Source organism: Acomys minous (assembly GCF_964271855.1).
Source record: "Acomys minous genome assembly, chromosome: 6".
Taxonomy (NCBI): domain Eukaryota; kingdom Metazoa; phylum Chordata; class Mammalia; order Rodentia; family Muridae; genus Acomys; species Acomys minous.
Window position 1 is genome coordinate 129,419,401 of NC_140487.1, and position 17,182 is coordinate 129,436,582.

The window sequence follows — 17,182 nt, forward strand, 5'->3', positions numbered from 1 at the left end:
TTCCCGCGACCGGGCGCCGCGGCCCACCCCGCTCCCAGACCCCGGCGACTGAGAACCGAGCGCCGGGCAGGCACGAGAGCGCACGGTGCCTTTAGCGACGCTCCCCAGCGCTGCGCCCCCCTCCCGCCCCCCGCGAGGTGACAGCGGGCGGCGCGGGCGGCCGCGGACTTGAGCGACGCTCCCCGGCGGTGACAGGCGGGGCGGGGCCGCGGCGCGCCGGCCTCATTCCGAGGCGGGCGGGCAGGCGGGCGCGGAGCCCAGCGCGGGCGCGGCGGACCGTCTACCGGCCGGGGATGCCGCTCGATGCGCCTTGGTCCTCTGTCCAGTGAGCGCCGCTCACCGCAGCCATGACGGTGGAGTTCGAGGAATGCATCAAGGACTCGCCGCGTTTCAGGTGTGCCGCGGGCCTCGGGTAGGGCGCGGGCGGGGATGGGGAGCCGCCTTTGTGCCAGAGACAGCGTAGGGGCGCCCAGCATGGTGACCGTTCCGAGTCCAGCTGGACGGAGCGGAAGACTTGGCCTAAACAAACCGTCTGGAGCCGGAGTCGCGGTCCCCTAGCTGCGCAGCTCCGCCTCTGGCCTCCGGGGGGACCGGAACAAAAGACGCCCCTGTACTGATCACCTCGCGCGCGGGGAGGGGTTGAATGCTCGGACTGCCTTGGGCAGCTGTGTGTACCACGGGGCATTTGCGCGCAGTGCCATCTCTAGAGCTGTCCACCCTCCTTTGTGTGTGTGCTTTCATGTGCCACAAGTACTGAGCTCCCCCAGGGCCCTGTAGTGCAGTTCTGGCTAGGAATGTCTGACATCCTGTTCATCAGTCTCTGTCTCTGTCTTGGTCCATATGTCCAGCGCAGCGAATAGGTGGAACCATCGGAGGCCATCAAGGCCTGAGATGGACACCTTGGTGAAAGTGAACGGTGATATGATGAGTGACCCAGGAGCCTGGAGGGGTAGGGGCTGTGGGCTGAGGAAGCCAGGGTTAGGTGGGAGGAGGGTATGGGCCTTGCTCACTTAGGAGTTTGTTTCTTTTGTTGTTCCTGGACATACAGTCATGCACATCTGTGTGAACCACACGGCCACACAGACACTCACACACACACACACACACACACACACACACACACACACATCTGTTTTAACTGGGTGACATTTGTCAGAAAGTAATGGAGTACCTCTCCTGTGTGTCATTTGAAATTGCGCACGTTCATCGGGTCTCCTACCTCCATATGTGCATCGATACAGGGGAGCGTGTTCTGCCACTCTGCCCCTCCTCTGAGGAGGCGCCAGACCACGCACATGAATGTGTGGGTGAGCTGTGACATTGGGTTGGTGTGCTTGATGCGTGCACATAGCCTAATGAGGGCGCACACATGCGTGTGCATGTGCCACTTCTCTGTGGCTTCATGAGTCATGCTACTAGATACGTGTTAATGTATGCAGGTGTGTGTTTCATAGCACGGGTGCACATTTCTGTGCACGCGTGTGTGCCATGTCCCTGGAACACACGTCTGTATGCCCTGTGCTACTATGTACATGCATGTGTTTATGTATTAGCATGCAGCATGCCTCTAGACATGCGTGCCTGACCACATACATACGTGCGGGGGACTACCTCAGCAGCTCTTTTGCAAAACCACCTTGCAAGGGAGTCAGCAAGACACACCTCAGGAACCTTGGAGCATTACAGTTAGTCAAGAGTGTCCGCCGACCGTAGGCAGGGGTCTTGAGGCAATCGTCTGCGCTCTCCTGTTTCCTGTTGCTGGGTGATTGGGAGGAGTACTCTGAGAGCCTGCGATACCCCACAGTCCTACATCCAGGCTTGATAGGAGTCATGGCCAAGATCGCTGTGCTGGGAACTTGGCCCGGGGTTGAAGCGCTCCTTTTGAGAAGCTCTGGCTCCACCCTGATGTATGGGGGGTTTGTGCCTGAGCAGAGAGCCAGTCACCTCCGGGCCTTGGTTGCCACAGCCAGCCAGTTGGACTTGTGGGTCCACAGTAGGTGTGGCGGCTACCTAAGGCTCAACATTACTTCTTTTGGTGGGTGGAGGTAGGGGGTGTTGGGGTGAGGGCTGAGGATGACTCTCTGGACCTTGGTCTTGGGGTCATGGAGACCAGGCTTTGTGGGGTTTGGTGGGCCGTGATTTGATGGGTGTGAAGAGTCCCTGTCCACTCTAAGGTGTTACCGAGGTTATAACTTGACCTTTTTTGGCCAAGAACCTGACCGGTAGGGCTGGCAGGAGGATGTGGAAATGAGGTGGCGCGTAGACCCCAACCTGGAAATGGCTGGTAGTTTTGCTTTGGAGCTCTCGGCCTAGGATAAGGGCTTGTGACAGCCTAGGAATGCCTCATAGTCCCTGGAGCTGTGGGTGGGGGTGCAGGGGAGCCCCGGAAGAGGAGCCAGCCCAGCCTTGACTGCAAGCCCTGCCCTGGGTGGGGCTTCAATCGCTGAGTCATGGCTTTGGTGAGGGGGCTCCTCCCCAGCCTCCAAGCTGCTCAAGTCCCTGACTGGCAAAATAGGCCTAGGGCAGGCAGGAGGGGTTGCCCTCAAGTCCTTGTCCGAGGAAGGGAGCTCTGAGAGACTCCTAGGGCAGGATGATGCCCAAGTGAGCCTCTAGTAAGTGCCCACCACATTCCCACGTCCCTGTGAGTACAACTGTCAGCTCCTGGTGCAGCCCCTCCCAGTTCCTGGCTCCCTGGCCAGCTGCAGCTCTCCATGCAGCTGTCTGGGCTGTCGGGCCTGCCCTGGGAAGCCCTGAATCGCTCTCTCCTAGGCAGATAGTTACATCTGTGTTCTGGGAACTGCTGGCTCTCCTAGTGGCCAGAGTCCTGGAACAGAGCCTCCTGTGGTGGCCTGTGTTAGGGCTCATAGCTAAAGGGCATTTTTCCCCCCAAGCAGGACAGGCTGTGCAGCATCCTTAAGAGGCATGGCTGCTAATGGTCCAGTCAGATGCTGCAGCTCCAATCCTGTCCCCTCGCTGCTTTAGAATTCGTGGCCCTTTGGCCCTCAAGAAGGGATGAGGCTAGTGGCCAGGACCTTTGAGGATTCATGGTCATTTCAGCCCCAGATCCTAATTGAGGACACCCTAAACCATGTCCCCTCACCCAGCTCTTTCTCGTTGGCCTTCTAGAGAATAGGACAGAAAGGGGTGAGGAGATGCTAGAACTGGATGGCTTCCCCTCTGGTACCCCACCCTCAGCCAGTGTGAGACTTGTTCCTAGAGGTCTGCCTAACCCTTTGCCTCTACCCACGCAGGCCAGATGGGCCTAGCTCACCAGCTAACTGATTGTATGCGGTGGGGGACTGCTGGGAGACTGCCCTTATTTCCTTATTTCCTGTTCCCAAGTTGGAGATGGGAGGGGGGGGCAGTCACGTGCTTAATCCATCTGCCTTTGGCTTCCGGGATTCTCCCCGGTTTCTCCTGATGATGTCATCATTAACTCCTCCCTCCCCAGGGCATCTTCTTTACCAGGCTGGACTGGTGGGAGTTGGCTCTAAAAAAACCTGACCCATCTCTCCTTCTTGCTGGACCGAGCTATATGGAGTTTTGTGGTTGAGAGAGATGGAGGGCTTTTCCCTCACTGGCTTGAGGCATCGTCCCTTAGCTGATGGTTCATAGCCAGCCTGCTTTGGAGTCATCTAGCTGCAGGCCAAAGTGACATGCGTTCGAAGCAAAGAAGTAAGGGACAGGCTCTAGTTGTGGAGGCTCTGCAGTGAGGTCGAAGTCCACCTTTGAGCCCCAGAGAAGGCTGCCGTGGGCACCAACGCCGCACCATGAGACTTCAGGGTTATTGTGCTTAGGGAATAAGGACTTGATTAACCTTGTTTCATAGAGCATAGATACAGTATAGGATGTGTGTGTGTGTGTGTTGGGGGGGGCCTGTGACAGCACATGTGGTATGGCTAGGTGGCTTCACCCTGCCTGGTGGGCTCTGGGTAGCTCCAAAGTGCTGGACCTGGGTCCCAGTTATGTCCATCAGGCAAGGTGTTTGCCTCTCTCAGCCTCGGTTTCTTGGAGCTCCCTTCTGTCAGCAAAACCCAAGGGGAGATGCAAGAGGACATGAAACTCCCGCTGATCTAATTACCCAATTCTTGTTGTAGGGCAACTATTGATGAGGTAGAAACAGATGTGGTTGAGATCGAGGCTAAGCTGGACAAGGTAAGAGGCGTACCTGGTGGTGCATAGAGGGCCCAGAGTCACTCTGCCCGCTCCAAGCCCAGCCTGGAACTTTGGGGTGACTCCAGGTATAGCTACCTATGTCTGAGATGCCAGTTGGACGGGAAACGGCTGCTGTGCTCGCTGTGCCTAGTGTGGCAGGGGTGGGACCAAGAGGCAGGTTAGGGAAGGGGAGAGGGCACAGGTGTCAGAGCCAGGAGGCAGGGGCTGTATGCCCTGTGGCCCCTCTGACCCTGTGGAGCCATTTCACACTCCAAGCCTGTGCCCCCTGCTTGAGGTTTCTCTGTCCTGCCAGCCTATCGGTGGATCTGAGTCACCATCTTGGAGAAGCTCAGGCCCTCATTTTGCCCACCCTGTCCCACTTGCAGCTGGTCAAACTGTGCAGCGGCATGATTGAAGCTGGTAAAGCCTACGTCACCACCAACAGGCTCTTTGTGAGCGGCGTCCGAGACCTGTCTCAGCAGTGCCAGGGTGACACCGTAATTTCGGTGAGGGGCCAATGTGGGGGTGGGGGAAGCCCCCTAAAGGGTGCCTAGATCATGAGTATTGGGTGTCTGCGTTCCGCTTGAGGACACCTAACCCCGGGCAGGGAGGAGTCTTAAGTGACTTAAAGGAGACGCTAGCTACATGGCCTGTGTGGTGGCCTTAGCCCCACTGCTCTTTCCAATGTGGTCTTCCCCACATTTTTCTTCAGGAATGTCTGCAGAGGTTCGGAGACAGCCTGCAGGAGATGGTCAACTACCACACGGTGAGCCATGTGGTCTCTACATCCATTTAGCCTACACCGTGTCTCTTGAAGGCCCTAACCTAGACCACAGCAAAGCTGACTGGTTCGTAGGTACCCGAACTGGTAGCCATGAGTGAGAAAGACCATCTTCTGCTCCTTTGATCTACAGAAATGGTAGCCACCTGAGTCTATGAGTCAGTGCAGTGTGCAGGATGTTTCAAGGAGGGGCTGCTATGCCCCCGGCTGTGGCCAATCCAGATCCTAGGGCAAGGAGGCAGCACACAGCTCAGACCTGTGGGCAGCAGTGTCTTGGGGTGAGGAGACCGTGGAAGGTTCTTCTAGACCCCAAGCTGGGCAGAACTTTTCATCCCAGGCCAGCTTATTTCTGGGTGACAGCTTCACTGCTATCCAGGCAGGCATGGTAGCCTCCTAAGGCCCTGGTACTGATGCGTGTAGACACAGCAGAACAGGCCAAGTGTCTGTGGGGTGGGAGTAGAGCTCAGAACCAGTGTCCCAGACTAAACAAGGAGCTTCCATTTGGCCAGATCTGGGGAAGCTCAGAAATAAACCAGTCTGTTTATCTACCCCTGGCCTGGCTCAGCCATCCTCTATGTGTCACTGTGGGTCAGGAGTATGTGTGCGCATGCCTGCGTGCGTGCGTGCGTGCGTGCGTGCGTGCGTGCGTGCGTGCGTGCCTGTGTGTGTGTGTGCGTGCCTGTGTGTGTGTGTGTGTGTGCGTGCCTGTGTGTGTGTGCGTGCGTGCGTGCCTCTGTGTGTGTGTGTGTGTGTGTGTGTGTGTGTGTGTGTGTGTAGGGTGATATGAAACCACTTCAGTTCCCAGCAATCAGCTACCACCTTCCCCAGGCCAAGCCCTATGGGAGCTCCTTGCTGGTAATCAGCCTTGAGGCAGCCCATGTGTGCCACCCATGCAGATGTTGAAGGTGGAGTTTAGAGGCCTGCTTGCCATCACAGTGACCTCCAGACTGGCTAAGGGCCAGATGGGAAGATGAACAAGCGCTACAGCTGTTCACACCCCCACCCCCACCCCCGTCCCCAAGAGGCCACCCTGGTACACGGCAAGCTCTGCAGCTAGTGTTCACTGTAGAGAGCTGGGACCCAGGAAGAGATGGGCAGGGGTCTCAATGTTCACCTGTTGGGGATGGGACTTTGTCTGTGGGGTCTTGCTAGTGGTGACCCTAATAACCTCTGTCCTGCCTCTATCCCAGATTCTATTTGATCAGGCCCAGAGATCGGTGCGGCAGCAGCTCCACAACTTTGTCAAAGAGTGAGTGGCCAGAACAGCCAGCCAAGCCCTTAGCCCCATAGCCAAGTGCCATGGGGAAAGCTGAATTCCAAGTTCCATCTTCAGGAAAAGAAGGGCAGCAGGTCCTTGGCCAAGGCTTCAGGCTGTGAGAAGCCTTTGCCCTCTGACAGGAGGCTCAACCAACAGGGGCAAAGGCCAGGAGACGGGCTAGACAGGGAAGGGTGGAGTTGTAGTTTACCCCCATGCCGTAGAGGAGATGCAGGCCGACGTTTGGCACATGGGGTCTGGACTAGACAGATCTAGAGTAAGTTGGTGAAGGACTGGGAGGTTCTAGAGCAGGGGAGAGGGAGGAAAAAGCTCGGTAGAGTCCAGGCCCTTCTCAGGAGCCGCTGGGGGACGGTGAAGGAGAGCTCAGGGTATCTAAAGCCTACTGTGCACTGACCCCTTCCCTGACCTCTGGTTCGTGGCACCTACGCTGGCTGGCATCCAGGGATGTGCGGAAATTCAAAGAGACGAAGAAGCAGTTTGACAAAGTGCGGGAGGACATGGAGTTGTCCTTGGTGAGGAATGCCCAGGCACCAAGGCACCGGCCCCATGAAGTAGAAGAGGCCACGGGGGCCCTCACTCTCACCCGGAAGTGCTTCCGCCACTTGGCACTGGACTATGTGCTCCAGGTTAGCTGTGAGTCAGTAGCAATGTGGCCTGGACTAGGGTAGGCAGCAGGGGTGGCTGCCGTGATCTGATCCAGGAGGCTCTAGGGCTATGGCAAGGGTTGGGGTTCTTGGTTTCATCCAGATGCGACTGTACATTCTGACAGAGGGAGGGTGAGGCTGATACCGTGCAGACGCCTAAACACCACTTGAGGTTTCGGAACTCTGAGCTGTCCAAGTGGATTCTAGAAATGTACAGGCCACAGGCTTCTGGGCCCTGACACCTCATCTGTTTGCTCTTCCTCTGACAGATCAACGTCCTCCAGGCCAAGAAGAAGTTTGAGATCTTAGATTCTGTGAGTGCCTGTGTGGGGAGGCGCGTGTGGCGTGGCGTGGCGTGGGCAGTAGGAGCTGGGCCTCACTGGGACTCCACTCTCACTGCAGATGCTGTCTTTCATGCACGCCCAGTACAGCTTCTTCCAGCAGGGGTATAGCCTACTGCACCAGCTGGACCCCTACATGAAGAAGCTGGCGGCTGAGGTGAGCCTATAGGAGTGGCTCAGTGAGTGAGCTTCTGCGGGGGGGGGGGGGGGGGGGGCTCCTGGTTAAGGCCTTGGGAAGGGGTCTACTGCCTTCCTTTGATCCCCACAGTTGGACCAGCTCGTGATCGACTCTGCGGTGGAGAAGCGTGAGATGGAACGCAAGCATGCTGCCATCCAACAACGGGTGAGGCCCTGCAGCCCAGCTCCCTGAGTACGGGAGAATGTCATTAAAGGCCATTTTTTCCCTCGTTGCCGCTCCACAACTCTGATCTGGGACACCAATAGACACTTTACAAACTCTGCCCTTCTTCCCAAAACTGTCTACTTACTACTCACTAGGCCTCACGTCAACCGCTAGCTGAGTCTGCTCTACCCGTGACGTACAGCAGCAGAGTGAGGGCCCCATCTTTAAGGGTATCAGTACAGTAAGCCTGGCATGGGGAAGGGTTGGAACGCTGGGACCTGGAACCTCACTCAACCTTCCTAAAGCTGCGACCCTTTAATATAGTTCTTCATGGTGTAGTGACCCCCAACCATAAAATTATGTTGTTGCGACTTCATAACTGTAATTTCGTTATAAACTATAACGTAATATAAATTGTAATGTAAGTATCTGATATGTGACCTCCCCAAAGGGCTCATAACCCACACGTTGAGGCCACTGCCGTAGAGGTTGTGGAGTGCCTCTATGACTAGTTGTGGGCTCCTTCTGGGGGCCTTTGCTCAACTGCTGGACAGTGGTCACCTCGACTCTCCCTGCCCAGAGCAGAGATTGGCTGCAGGCGGCATAAGAGAATCTGGTGGTGTTTGGGAGCAGAGCCCTCATTCATCAGCTCTCTCTTTCTCTTTCCCTCCCGCTGCCTTGGGCCTCAGACGCTGCTGCAGGTAAGAGCTGCACGCTGGGCTAGTCAGACCCTCCCTTTCAGCACCGAGGACACCTCCCCACCTTAGTGCTCCCGCTGTAGGCCAGCTGGCCGCTGGAACCAGCAAGATGAATCTAGACAGTCCCCTGCAGGAGTGGTGGCAACTGTGCCTTCCTCCCCTGCTCAGGCTGAGAGCAGGTGATAAGGCTGTCCCTCTACTGGCCTGGCCTGTCAGACAGTGGGACACACAGGACACCCCAGGCTCTCTGGCTTCTGAATGGAGCTCTGTCAGGCAGCTGGAGAAGGTCCAGCTGGCAAAATGCATAAAACACTCAGGATGGCAGGGGGTGGGGGGAGGGAGTGCAGCTTCCTTCCTGACCATTGCCTGCTTGTTCCTGCGAGCCTAGAGATGGGGGCTGGAGTGCTCAGGGCCAGCTGTGGACACCAGGGATCTTCCGACAGTGTCTTTGGACAAAGGGCCTTGCTTGGTCAGGAAGTTGTTGTGTGCAGAGGTTCCCTGAGCATGTGCCTCACCTTAGCTTTTATTTGGGGTGAGCCTGGGAGGGGGGCTGGGTCCTTCAAGGATGGGCGTTCCCCAAGGGCCAGCTCTATCCTCCTTAGGACTTTTCCTATGATGAGCCAAAAGTGGAGTTTGATGTGGATGCACCCAGTGGTGTAGTAATGGAGGGCTACCTCTTTAAGAGAGCCAGCAATGCCTTCAAGACATGGAACCGGTAAGGAACAGGCAGGGCTGAGGGCAAAGTGGATGTGGAGCCAGCTCTGCCTGACCTCCTGCCTTCCGTTCTCCTCACCCAGACGGTGGTTCTCCATTCAGAACAGCCAGCTGGTCTATCAGAAGAAACTCAAGGTATGCGGGGGTGGGGGGGAGGGTCCTCTTTGGCCAGACCCCTCCCTGTCCAGACTGTGTGTCCCGCTGCTTAGTGGATGTTGGCACAGGGCTGAGGACACAGGCAGGCACCACAAGGTCGGAGGAGCAGGGAGCCAGCGACACATTGCCTGAGGCTAAGATAAAGGAGGAAGTGTGTATGAGAGCAGTAAGCCTGTCCTGCCCGCAGGACGCTCTGACCGTGGTGGTAGATGACCTGCGCCTGTGCTCCGTGAAGCCGTGTGAGGACATAGAACGACGCTTCTGTTTTGAAGTTGTGTCACCCACCAAGTGAGTAGGCCCAGCCCAGGGCAGGCCGGGGGGAGCCCCGCTGACTGAGGCTGACCAGCCCCTCCCTACAGGAGCTGCATGCTGCAGGCTGACTCTGAGAAGCTTCGACAGGCTTGGGTTCAAGCTGTGCAGGCTAGCATAGCCTCTGCCTACCGGGAAAGTCCAGACAGCTGCTATAGCGAGGTGCGCTGCTTCTCTCCTTCCACCCGAGTATACCGTACCTCAAAAACAGCTCCCGTGGGCTACGTCCGTGCTTGTGCGGGCAGTTGACAAGTGTGTGTGTATGTGTAGTGTCTGCATGTATACACGTGTGCAGATGTGTGTTTGAGGGGCCCTAGCCTTGCTGAGCCTTCTAACTGGGGGTCTTCTGGGGAGAGTGAGACAATCTCCTGAAGGGCTGAGTGGCTCCTCACACCGTCCACCAGAGGCTGGACCGCACAGCATCACCGTCAACAAGTAGCATTGATTCCACCACGGACTCTCGGGAACGTGGAGTCAAGGGCGAGAGCGTGCTGCAGCGTGTGCAGAGTGTGGCTGGCAACAGCCAGTGTGGCGACTGTGGCCAGCCAGATCCCCGCTGGGCCAGCATCAACCTGGGAGTGCTGCTCTGTATTGAGTGCTCAGGCATCCACAGGTAGTCCTTTTGACTCCGGCTAAAGGGGGCAGGCTGAGGTTCCGAGTAGAGCCACACCTTGGTCCATTTCCGTCCTCTTTCTGTCCAGGAGCTTGGGTGTCCACTGCTCTAAGGTGCGGTCCCTGACACTGGATTCCTGGGAGCCGGAGCTGCTAAAGGTGTGTGAAAGGGCCCCCTGGAGCCCCAAGAAGGCAAGGGTGGGGTGTCGGTCTTTGAACTTGGACTAACAGCCACATACGCTGTGCCCCACAGCTGATGTGTGAGCTGGGAAACACCACCATGAACCAGATCTATGAGGCCCAGTGTGAGGGCCCAGGCATCAGAAAGCCCACGGCCGGTAGTTCCAGGTGAGTGGTGGGCAGCAAGCCTGGCCACGGGAGCCCCGGCCGGTGAGTGCAGGCTCACGTTCACCCTGCTCCAGGCAGGACAAAGAGGCGTGGATCAAGGACAAATACGTTGAAAAGAAGTTTCTGCGAAAAGTGACCTCTGCGCCAGCCAGAGAAGCCCCAAGACGCTGGAGGGCACAGAAGTGCCAGCGCCCTCACAGCTCTCCCCATGCCCCCACTGCCCGACGCAAGGTCCGGCTCGAGCCTGTCCTGCCCTCCGTCGCTGCTCTGTCCTCAGGTGGGAGGTCTGCCAGCTGCTGTACCTGAGCTCGTGTACCTGGGCAGGTTTGGGGACAGGCTTGGTGCAGCCCTGGGAAGAGTCACCAACCCCTCAATGTTGTGGTGGGGTTTGGGTAGTCTGGAGGCAGGGCTTCCCAGGGGGTGTGGGGGGCACCTCGGAGCCCTGCCTGTCTGGGCATGCCCTGAGGCCTTCCCCATCCCAAGCCTCAGGTTCACCATCTGAACATGCGTCCTCTCCCTTGCAGCCGGCACCGTGGAGCGCAAGTTCCGTCGAGACTCCCTCTTCTGCCCCGATGAGCTGGACACCCTCTTCTCCTATTTTGATGCAGGGGCTGCTGGGGCTGGTCCACGCAGTGAGTGCTGGGAGAGACTCCTTTCCTGTGCTGTGTCCCTCAGTGGCCACACCCCACCCTCAGCCAAAGTAACAGGAAACAGTTGAGGCTCCTCTGTACAAATGTGGACGACACTTGCTCAAGAACTTGAAGAGGAAACTGGGGCAGGGTGGTGATGCCACAGAGGGTTAGAGAGCAAGCAGCAGTTCTCAACCTGTGGGTCGGGACCCCTTTGGGGATCGCATGTCGGACATCCTGCATATCAGATATTTACATTACAATTGTACAATACATGTACAATATTTACATAACAGTGGCAAAATTACAGTTGTGAAGTAGCAATGGCTGTGGGGGGGGGGGCGATCACCACAACATAAGGAGCTGTGTTAGAGGGTCTCAGCATCGGGAAGGTTGAGAACCGCTGGGCTGAGCATGCGACTGTCAAGAGTCATGTGTGTAAGCCATTTATAACATTATAAGTGGTTTACACTTATAACTCCAGCACTCAACCGCTGAGGCAGGAGGATTGTAACGGATTCCAGGCCACCCTGGGTACATAGTGAATTCGAGGCCATCTTGAGTACATTTGTACGTCCCTATCTCAGGGGAAAAAAAGAAAGTGTAATGTGTGAGATGTGGACTATGTGTGCACAGGGATATATGTAAGGAGCAATTGCATGTGTCTGCATTAATGGGATTGAGTGGTGACAGCAGAGGGCGCTGTAGTACCGACCCTAAGCCTAGCGGGCTGGGAGGGGCCGCTTTGGGCTGTCCTGGGTAAGGAGGGTTTCCCCTGCTCCTGTGAGCTACTGTTTGGTTTTCCCTACTTTCCTTTCAGCCTGGACAGCACTCTTCAGGGTGTTCCCTAGTTCAGGGCTGTCTTTGAAGGGGAGAATGCACTAACGGGTGGATGGACTTCAGCCTCCCTTCAGTGTTTTCTGACTCCCGCCCCCATGGTAAGGATCTCCTTTCCTGTGGCCCTACAGGTCTAAGCAGTGACAGTGGCCTAGGAGGTAGCTCTGACGGCAGCTCGGATGTTCTGGCCTTCGGCGCGGGCTCTGTGGTGGACAGTGTTACTGAGGAAGGTGGGTGGTGTGCCTCTCTGCCTCCATGCAGTTCATCATCCCAACACCCCTGAGGGTTCCAGCTCCCTGACCCCTCGTCCTCCCACAGAAGGCGCTGAGTCCGAGGAGTCCAGCAGTGAGGTCGATGGAGAAGCTGAGGCCTGGAGCCTGGCAGATGTCCGTGAGCTCCATCCCGGGCTCCTGGCGCACCAAGCGGCACGAACCCGAGATCTCCCTGCACTGGCCGCAGCACTGGCCCATGGAGCTGAAGTCAACTGGGCTGATGCAGCAGATGAGGGCAAGACGCCACTGGTGCAGGCTGTGCTTGGGGTGAGAACAAGACCGCAGACCCATACGTGCATTCTGTTGTTCGAGATACAGACCAGGCGCTTGATCCTGCTTGGGGGTGCTCACGGCAGGAGGTCAGGACGCGTGGGCCCTGCCAGTGCTCTTTCCTAGTTCACTCTGATTTCCCTGATCTCCAGGGCTCCTTGATTGTCTGTGAGTTCCTGCTGCAAAATGGAGCTGATGTGAACCAAAGAGACAGCCTTGGCCGGGCACCCTTGCACCACGCCACGCTTCTGGGCCGCACTGGGTGAGTTCTATGGGTCTCTCTTGTGCTCCCATCCCCTCACCTTTGACCCATCTCAATAAGCTCCTCCACCCACCAGCCAGGTCTGTCTGTTCCTGAAGCGGGGGGCTGACCAGCACGCCCTGGACCACGAGCAGCAGGACCCATTGTCCATCGCCGTTCAAGCAGCCAACGCGGACATTGTCACACTGTGAGTCAGGCGGGGTCCTGGGGGCACAGTCACTTTCAGAAGGGACAGAGATTATGTGGGGGACAGAGTCACCTTACATTGTTCCCCACCCCCAGGCTTCGCTTGGCCCGCATGGCTGAGGAGATGAGAGAAGCCGAGGCACCCCCTGGTCAGCCAGGCCCCCTGCCAGGCAGCAGTCCTACAGAGCTGCAGTACCGCAGGTGCATCCAGGAGTTCATTGGCCTCCACCTGGAGGAAAGCTAGGGCCTGGCTGGCCGGGCGGCTGAGGGGTCCCTACCCTGACCCCAGCCTACCCGGCCCAGAAACCCTGCATGCTCCTGAAGACCCCAGCCCCTCCTCTAGCCACAGCCCTGCCTGTGACAACTGTGGGCCCGTCCCAACAGCCCAGGACCCTGGTGTTCCTGGCTGGAGCCCCCACTTTCTTGCTCAGCCAGAGGACGGGGACCCAAGCACTGAGTCTTTTGAAGCCCCACATTTGGGGGCCTCAGGTGCCCCTCGTCTCACCTTCAGGGGTCTGGGCTGTTCACGGCACAAACCACTCTTGAGGTCCGTGTCACCGTGTGCCCCTCCGCCCTCAGGGCCGATTTCACCTTGTGCCCCTATATTTACTGCCCCCAGAACACTGACCTGCTAGCTAGGTCCTTCCTACATACCCCCAGAGCCCTTCCTCCAGCCTGGGGCTGGCGGCTGGCCACCAGCCCTTCCCTGGCAGGAGTGGCAGCCCACCCAGGGAATCAACCTGAGTACCTCGCTCAGCGACCCCAGCATCCGGGTTGGGCTTTGATGGTGCTGGGAGGTGGAGCTTTGGCCCAGGTCTTCCACCCAGGCTGGACGCAGGCGTCCCCAAGGCTACGTGGCTGGCCACTTGGGTCCGTGTGCCTGAGGGCCCAAGTCCATCCTTGTGTCCTCCAGAGGCACTGTCTGGTTTACCTGGGCCAGAGCCCATGCCTGAAAAAGCAACTGGTACTTTCCACCCGTGCCCAATGTTCTTTGTAACTGACTGAGAGGATTTTCTACAGCGACCTCATTCTAACTTTGTCTGCGTCTTTTTTTTCTGTGGACGCTCAAGGACCATCCTGATCCCAACTCTGCCTGCTGCTGGGGAGGCCCACATAGATTCCCCCATGCCCTGCCCCGAGCTTCACTCCTTGGGCTGGGCCTCCAATAGGTCCAGTGGTCCTTTATTTGGGGGTGGGGGCTACAAATGCCTTCAATTTCCCTTTTTCTAGAGGAGTCCCAGGATAGAGGCTGCCATCCCCCCTGCCCCCCCTCCCCTGCATACTATGGGGCCCTTGGTTAGGTCAAGGGCACTCAGCTGGTCACTATGCAAACACTGCCCTGGGAGCATCCATGGGCAGTAAGGTAGGCACTGGACTGGGTCAGCGCCTCTGACTCCCTTGCTTGATGGCTGTGGCCCTAAAAAAGCAGATTGAGCTTCTTCCTCCTGCTTGAGCTCCGCCCACCACCTCCCCTGTCCACCTCTGGGCTGGCAGGACCCCACTCCTTCCTGCTTTGATCACACTCACTTAATAAATCTCTGCCGCTTGCACCTACTGCCTGCTCATTGCGGGATCAAGCCTTGCTTGGCTCTGTCTCAGCTGGAGGTTTGTCTGGGGGCAGCTAGAAGCAGAGTCCCAACACCGCCCAGGAGGATGTGACCCAGACAAGCCAACAGGGGCCTGGTGCTTTAGGAAAAACTGACGCCCGACACCCTTAGCCCCTGTTCCCTGGCTTCTCCTCCCTGTGTTTCTCTGAGTTAGACGCATTCCTTGATAGGGACAAGGGTGGACACAGTGGGAATCGCTGGGGCTCCTGCCCCTCACCTGCAGTGCGTCTGCTGTGCTCTGCTCCAGGGTGGCACTAAGGTACATTCTGAGGTTTGTAGGTGATTGGGGACAACAGGTGGAATGGCTGAGCAGCCCAAGGACAGTAGATGGCCTGGACTTACCTTTTTATCCCTGCTTTCCCAGAGGCTGCCGCAGAGCCATGCAGGCTCTGTCTGATATGCACATATGTGTGTAACATGCACATACAAATGTGAGACCAAGCAGACTCCACTAGTACCTCTATGTATCTGAACATGAATGGACATATGCTCATATCCAGAGTTTAGGGGTGTAGAGAAGGGACACTTCTCAGCCCTGTCTTGGGGTCCCCCTCAACCCAAGAGGCCCCCGCCTGATGGGGGAGGTGGGTGAAAAGAGTCTATGCCTGGCTTCTGAATGGGTCAGGTGGTACCGCTTTCGGGGCCCTCAGATTACTCATCTGGCCCACTCTGAGCAACCAGGGAGCCCACTGCTGCTATAGCTCCCAAAATGAGGCTGAGGGATTGGGTGGCTCTGTCGGGGTTCGTTCAGTTGTCAAAATCTCCAGGGAGCTGCCGTGATGGTGGCACACACCATTGATCCCAGTGCTTAAGAGGCAGGGGCAGGAGAGTCTGGTTTACATAGCAAGCTCCAGGGCTACACAGAGGGACCAGCCCAAAAACAAAGCAACAACAACAACAACAACAAACCACGAACTGAAACCATAGCATAAGGACCTGGAGTTTAGCTCAATTCTTACACCCAAAACTTCCTCCGAGGCCCCTGAGAGCATCTGTGTGGGGGTTATCTCCAGCTGGACCTCTGCATCGCCCCCTGAAGCTTAGGGGTGGAGGTCTCAGGCTGTCCTCTGACACGGTGGGACTGCCCTGAAGCAGCACTGACCCTAGCCAGGGCGCCTTTCCCCAGCAGAGCCAGGGGAACAAGAGGCTTGGGCAGGGACACCCAGTAGCAGCCCCAGCACAGGCAGGGCAGGTAAACTGAATGGACTACAGTCGCCAGGGGCTGCCCATGGCTGCTGTGGAACCTGTGGGTAGCTGCCCAGCAGGGCCTCCTGCACCCCGCTTATGAGCAGGAGTGTGGGGGGCTGCCTCTACCCAGCCACCTCAGAAAAGGTGAGTGGTTAGCCGTAGGCCCCTCCCCCACCACTACTAGCTCTGGGTCTCTCCAGCCACTCACAGAGCATAATGCTGCCTCATTCACGACAGGCAGTTTAGCTCCTGGTGGAGACTGCTCACCTTGGCCACACTGCTCCTAGGGAGGGGACAGGAGAGGCAGGATGTGTGAAGATTGGCTGGTCCGCTCCACCATGCCCTGTGACACCCACAGTGGACTTGGCTGGCGGTCCCTGCAGAGTCTCTAAAAAGACACTCTGGGAGAGACATGTTCTCAAGTGAGACTTGGCCTGGAGGCATGGCCGGTATTCCAGCGGAGAGCCAATGCACAGAGCAGGGTGATCCAGCACCGTTGGGGCTTCACTGTCCCTGTGTGTCCAGTGAGAGCAGCAGGCCATCCCCCTTCTCAGCCCAAGAGAGAAGCTTTGAATTAGGATCTGAGCCTATGCACTCTCATGACTGGAGAGTTGCGGTCAGGTCCCCAGCCTGGCCATTTCCAGGGCCTCCTGCCCTCCTGGCAGCTTCACATCCCCTCCGCACCTGGAATCCTACTTGGTCCTTCCTCCTGGGTGCTCTACAATTGCAACCCAGCTCAGCCTCATAACCCTGGGCTCCTAGCAGTGTCTGGCTGTCCCTTTAGGAGTGAAACTGAGAGACCGGAGAAATCCTGACTAGGTACAGGGGTTGGGAGGAACCATGAGCTATCTATCACCTGAGACCACACCCAGGGAGATATTCCAGGCTGACATAAATGCTGGGGAGCCCATACCCAAGGCTGACAGCTCCCAGGCCCTCACTGATGTGGGTTCAGGTGGGAAGAACTTGGCACGGGCACTGCCATGATGACTGTTTATAGAAGCACCTCAGAGGCCCCCAGCAGCAGCAGCTTCCCCCAGAGTTCTGTCCTCAAGCTGGTTCTGATGGGAACAGGCAAGGCAGATGGTGGCATCGGCACAGAAGAAAATGAAGGGGTACGGATTTTGAGAGCCGTGGGGCATACCTGAATGCAGACTTCATGGGCCCGAGACATGTTAGGAGCTGAAATGACAGCCCTTGGCATGTATATGAAGTCATGCACACATAGGCATGTGCATGTGTGTGCTCACACACACTGGGAGGCATGTCAAGTGTATACCAAGCTCTCAGTCAACAAATACCATAGAATGTAAAAAAAAAAAAAAAAGGAGCCAGAATCCTGTTCCATGTAAGCTGTGTATTTGTGCTGGCCCCTTTCACATGCCTGGTTCCATGTATTTATGGTGTGGTCAATATGCATAGTTCACACTTGGGCATCCTGCATGACATGCGACACCTAGACATACATGGTGCCACCCTGCAGGCTACCCCACACATTTTCTGGCATATTTTTAGAGACATTTTTGTTGGTGGCGGTGGCAGTGGTGGCAGCAG

At 57.1% G+C, this 17,182-nt stretch overlaps 1 protein-coding gene across 1 annotated transcript; it reads left to right on the plus strand.

The window, feature by feature from the left end:
- The first annotated feature begins 192 nt into the window (after positions 1 to 192).
- Positions 193 to 14,383, plus strand: ACAP3 (ArfGAP with coiled-coil, ankyrin repeat and PH domains 3). The gene is made up of 24 exons (XM_084788237.1): positions 193 to 394; positions 4,098 to 4,155; positions 4,542 to 4,661; positions 4,868 to 4,921; positions 6,127 to 6,185; positions 6,655 to 6,838; positions 7,126 to 7,170; positions 7,259 to 7,354; positions 7,466 to 7,540; positions 8,230 to 8,241; positions 8,841 to 8,953; positions 9,036 to 9,087; positions 9,296 to 9,396; positions 9,468 to 9,579; positions 9,822 to 10,030; positions 10,119 to 10,188; positions 10,283 to 10,377; positions 10,452 to 10,654; positions 10,902 to 11,009; positions 11,975 to 12,073; positions 12,162 to 12,382; positions 12,538 to 12,647; positions 12,724 to 12,834; positions 12,930 to 14,383. Exons 1-24 carry the CDS (start codon positions 348 to 350, stop codon positions 13,075 to 13,077), a joined length of 2,502 nt encoding a protein of 833 aa, XP_084644363.1. The 5' UTR covers positions 193 to 347; the 3' UTR covers positions 13,078 to 14,383.
- Positions 14,384 to 17,182: the final 2,799 nt, after the last annotated feature.

What these genes read in the sequence shown, in the direction of transcription:
- ACAP3 (XM_084788237.1), top strand. Translation starts at nt 348, where the DNA reads ATGACGGTGGAGTTCGAGGAATGCATCAAGGACTCGCCGCGTTTCAG. An exon ending in TCTATCAGAAGAAACTCAAG is followed by an intron (nt 9,088 to 9,295) that starts GTATGCGGGGGT and finishes TCCTGCCCGCAG; the next exon opens with GACGCTCTGACCGTGGTGGT. An exon ending in TGCTGGGGCTGGTCCACGCA is followed by an intron (nt 11,010 to 11,974) that starts GTGAGTGCTGGG and finishes GTGGCCCTACAG; the next exon opens with GTCTAAGCAGTGACAGTGGC.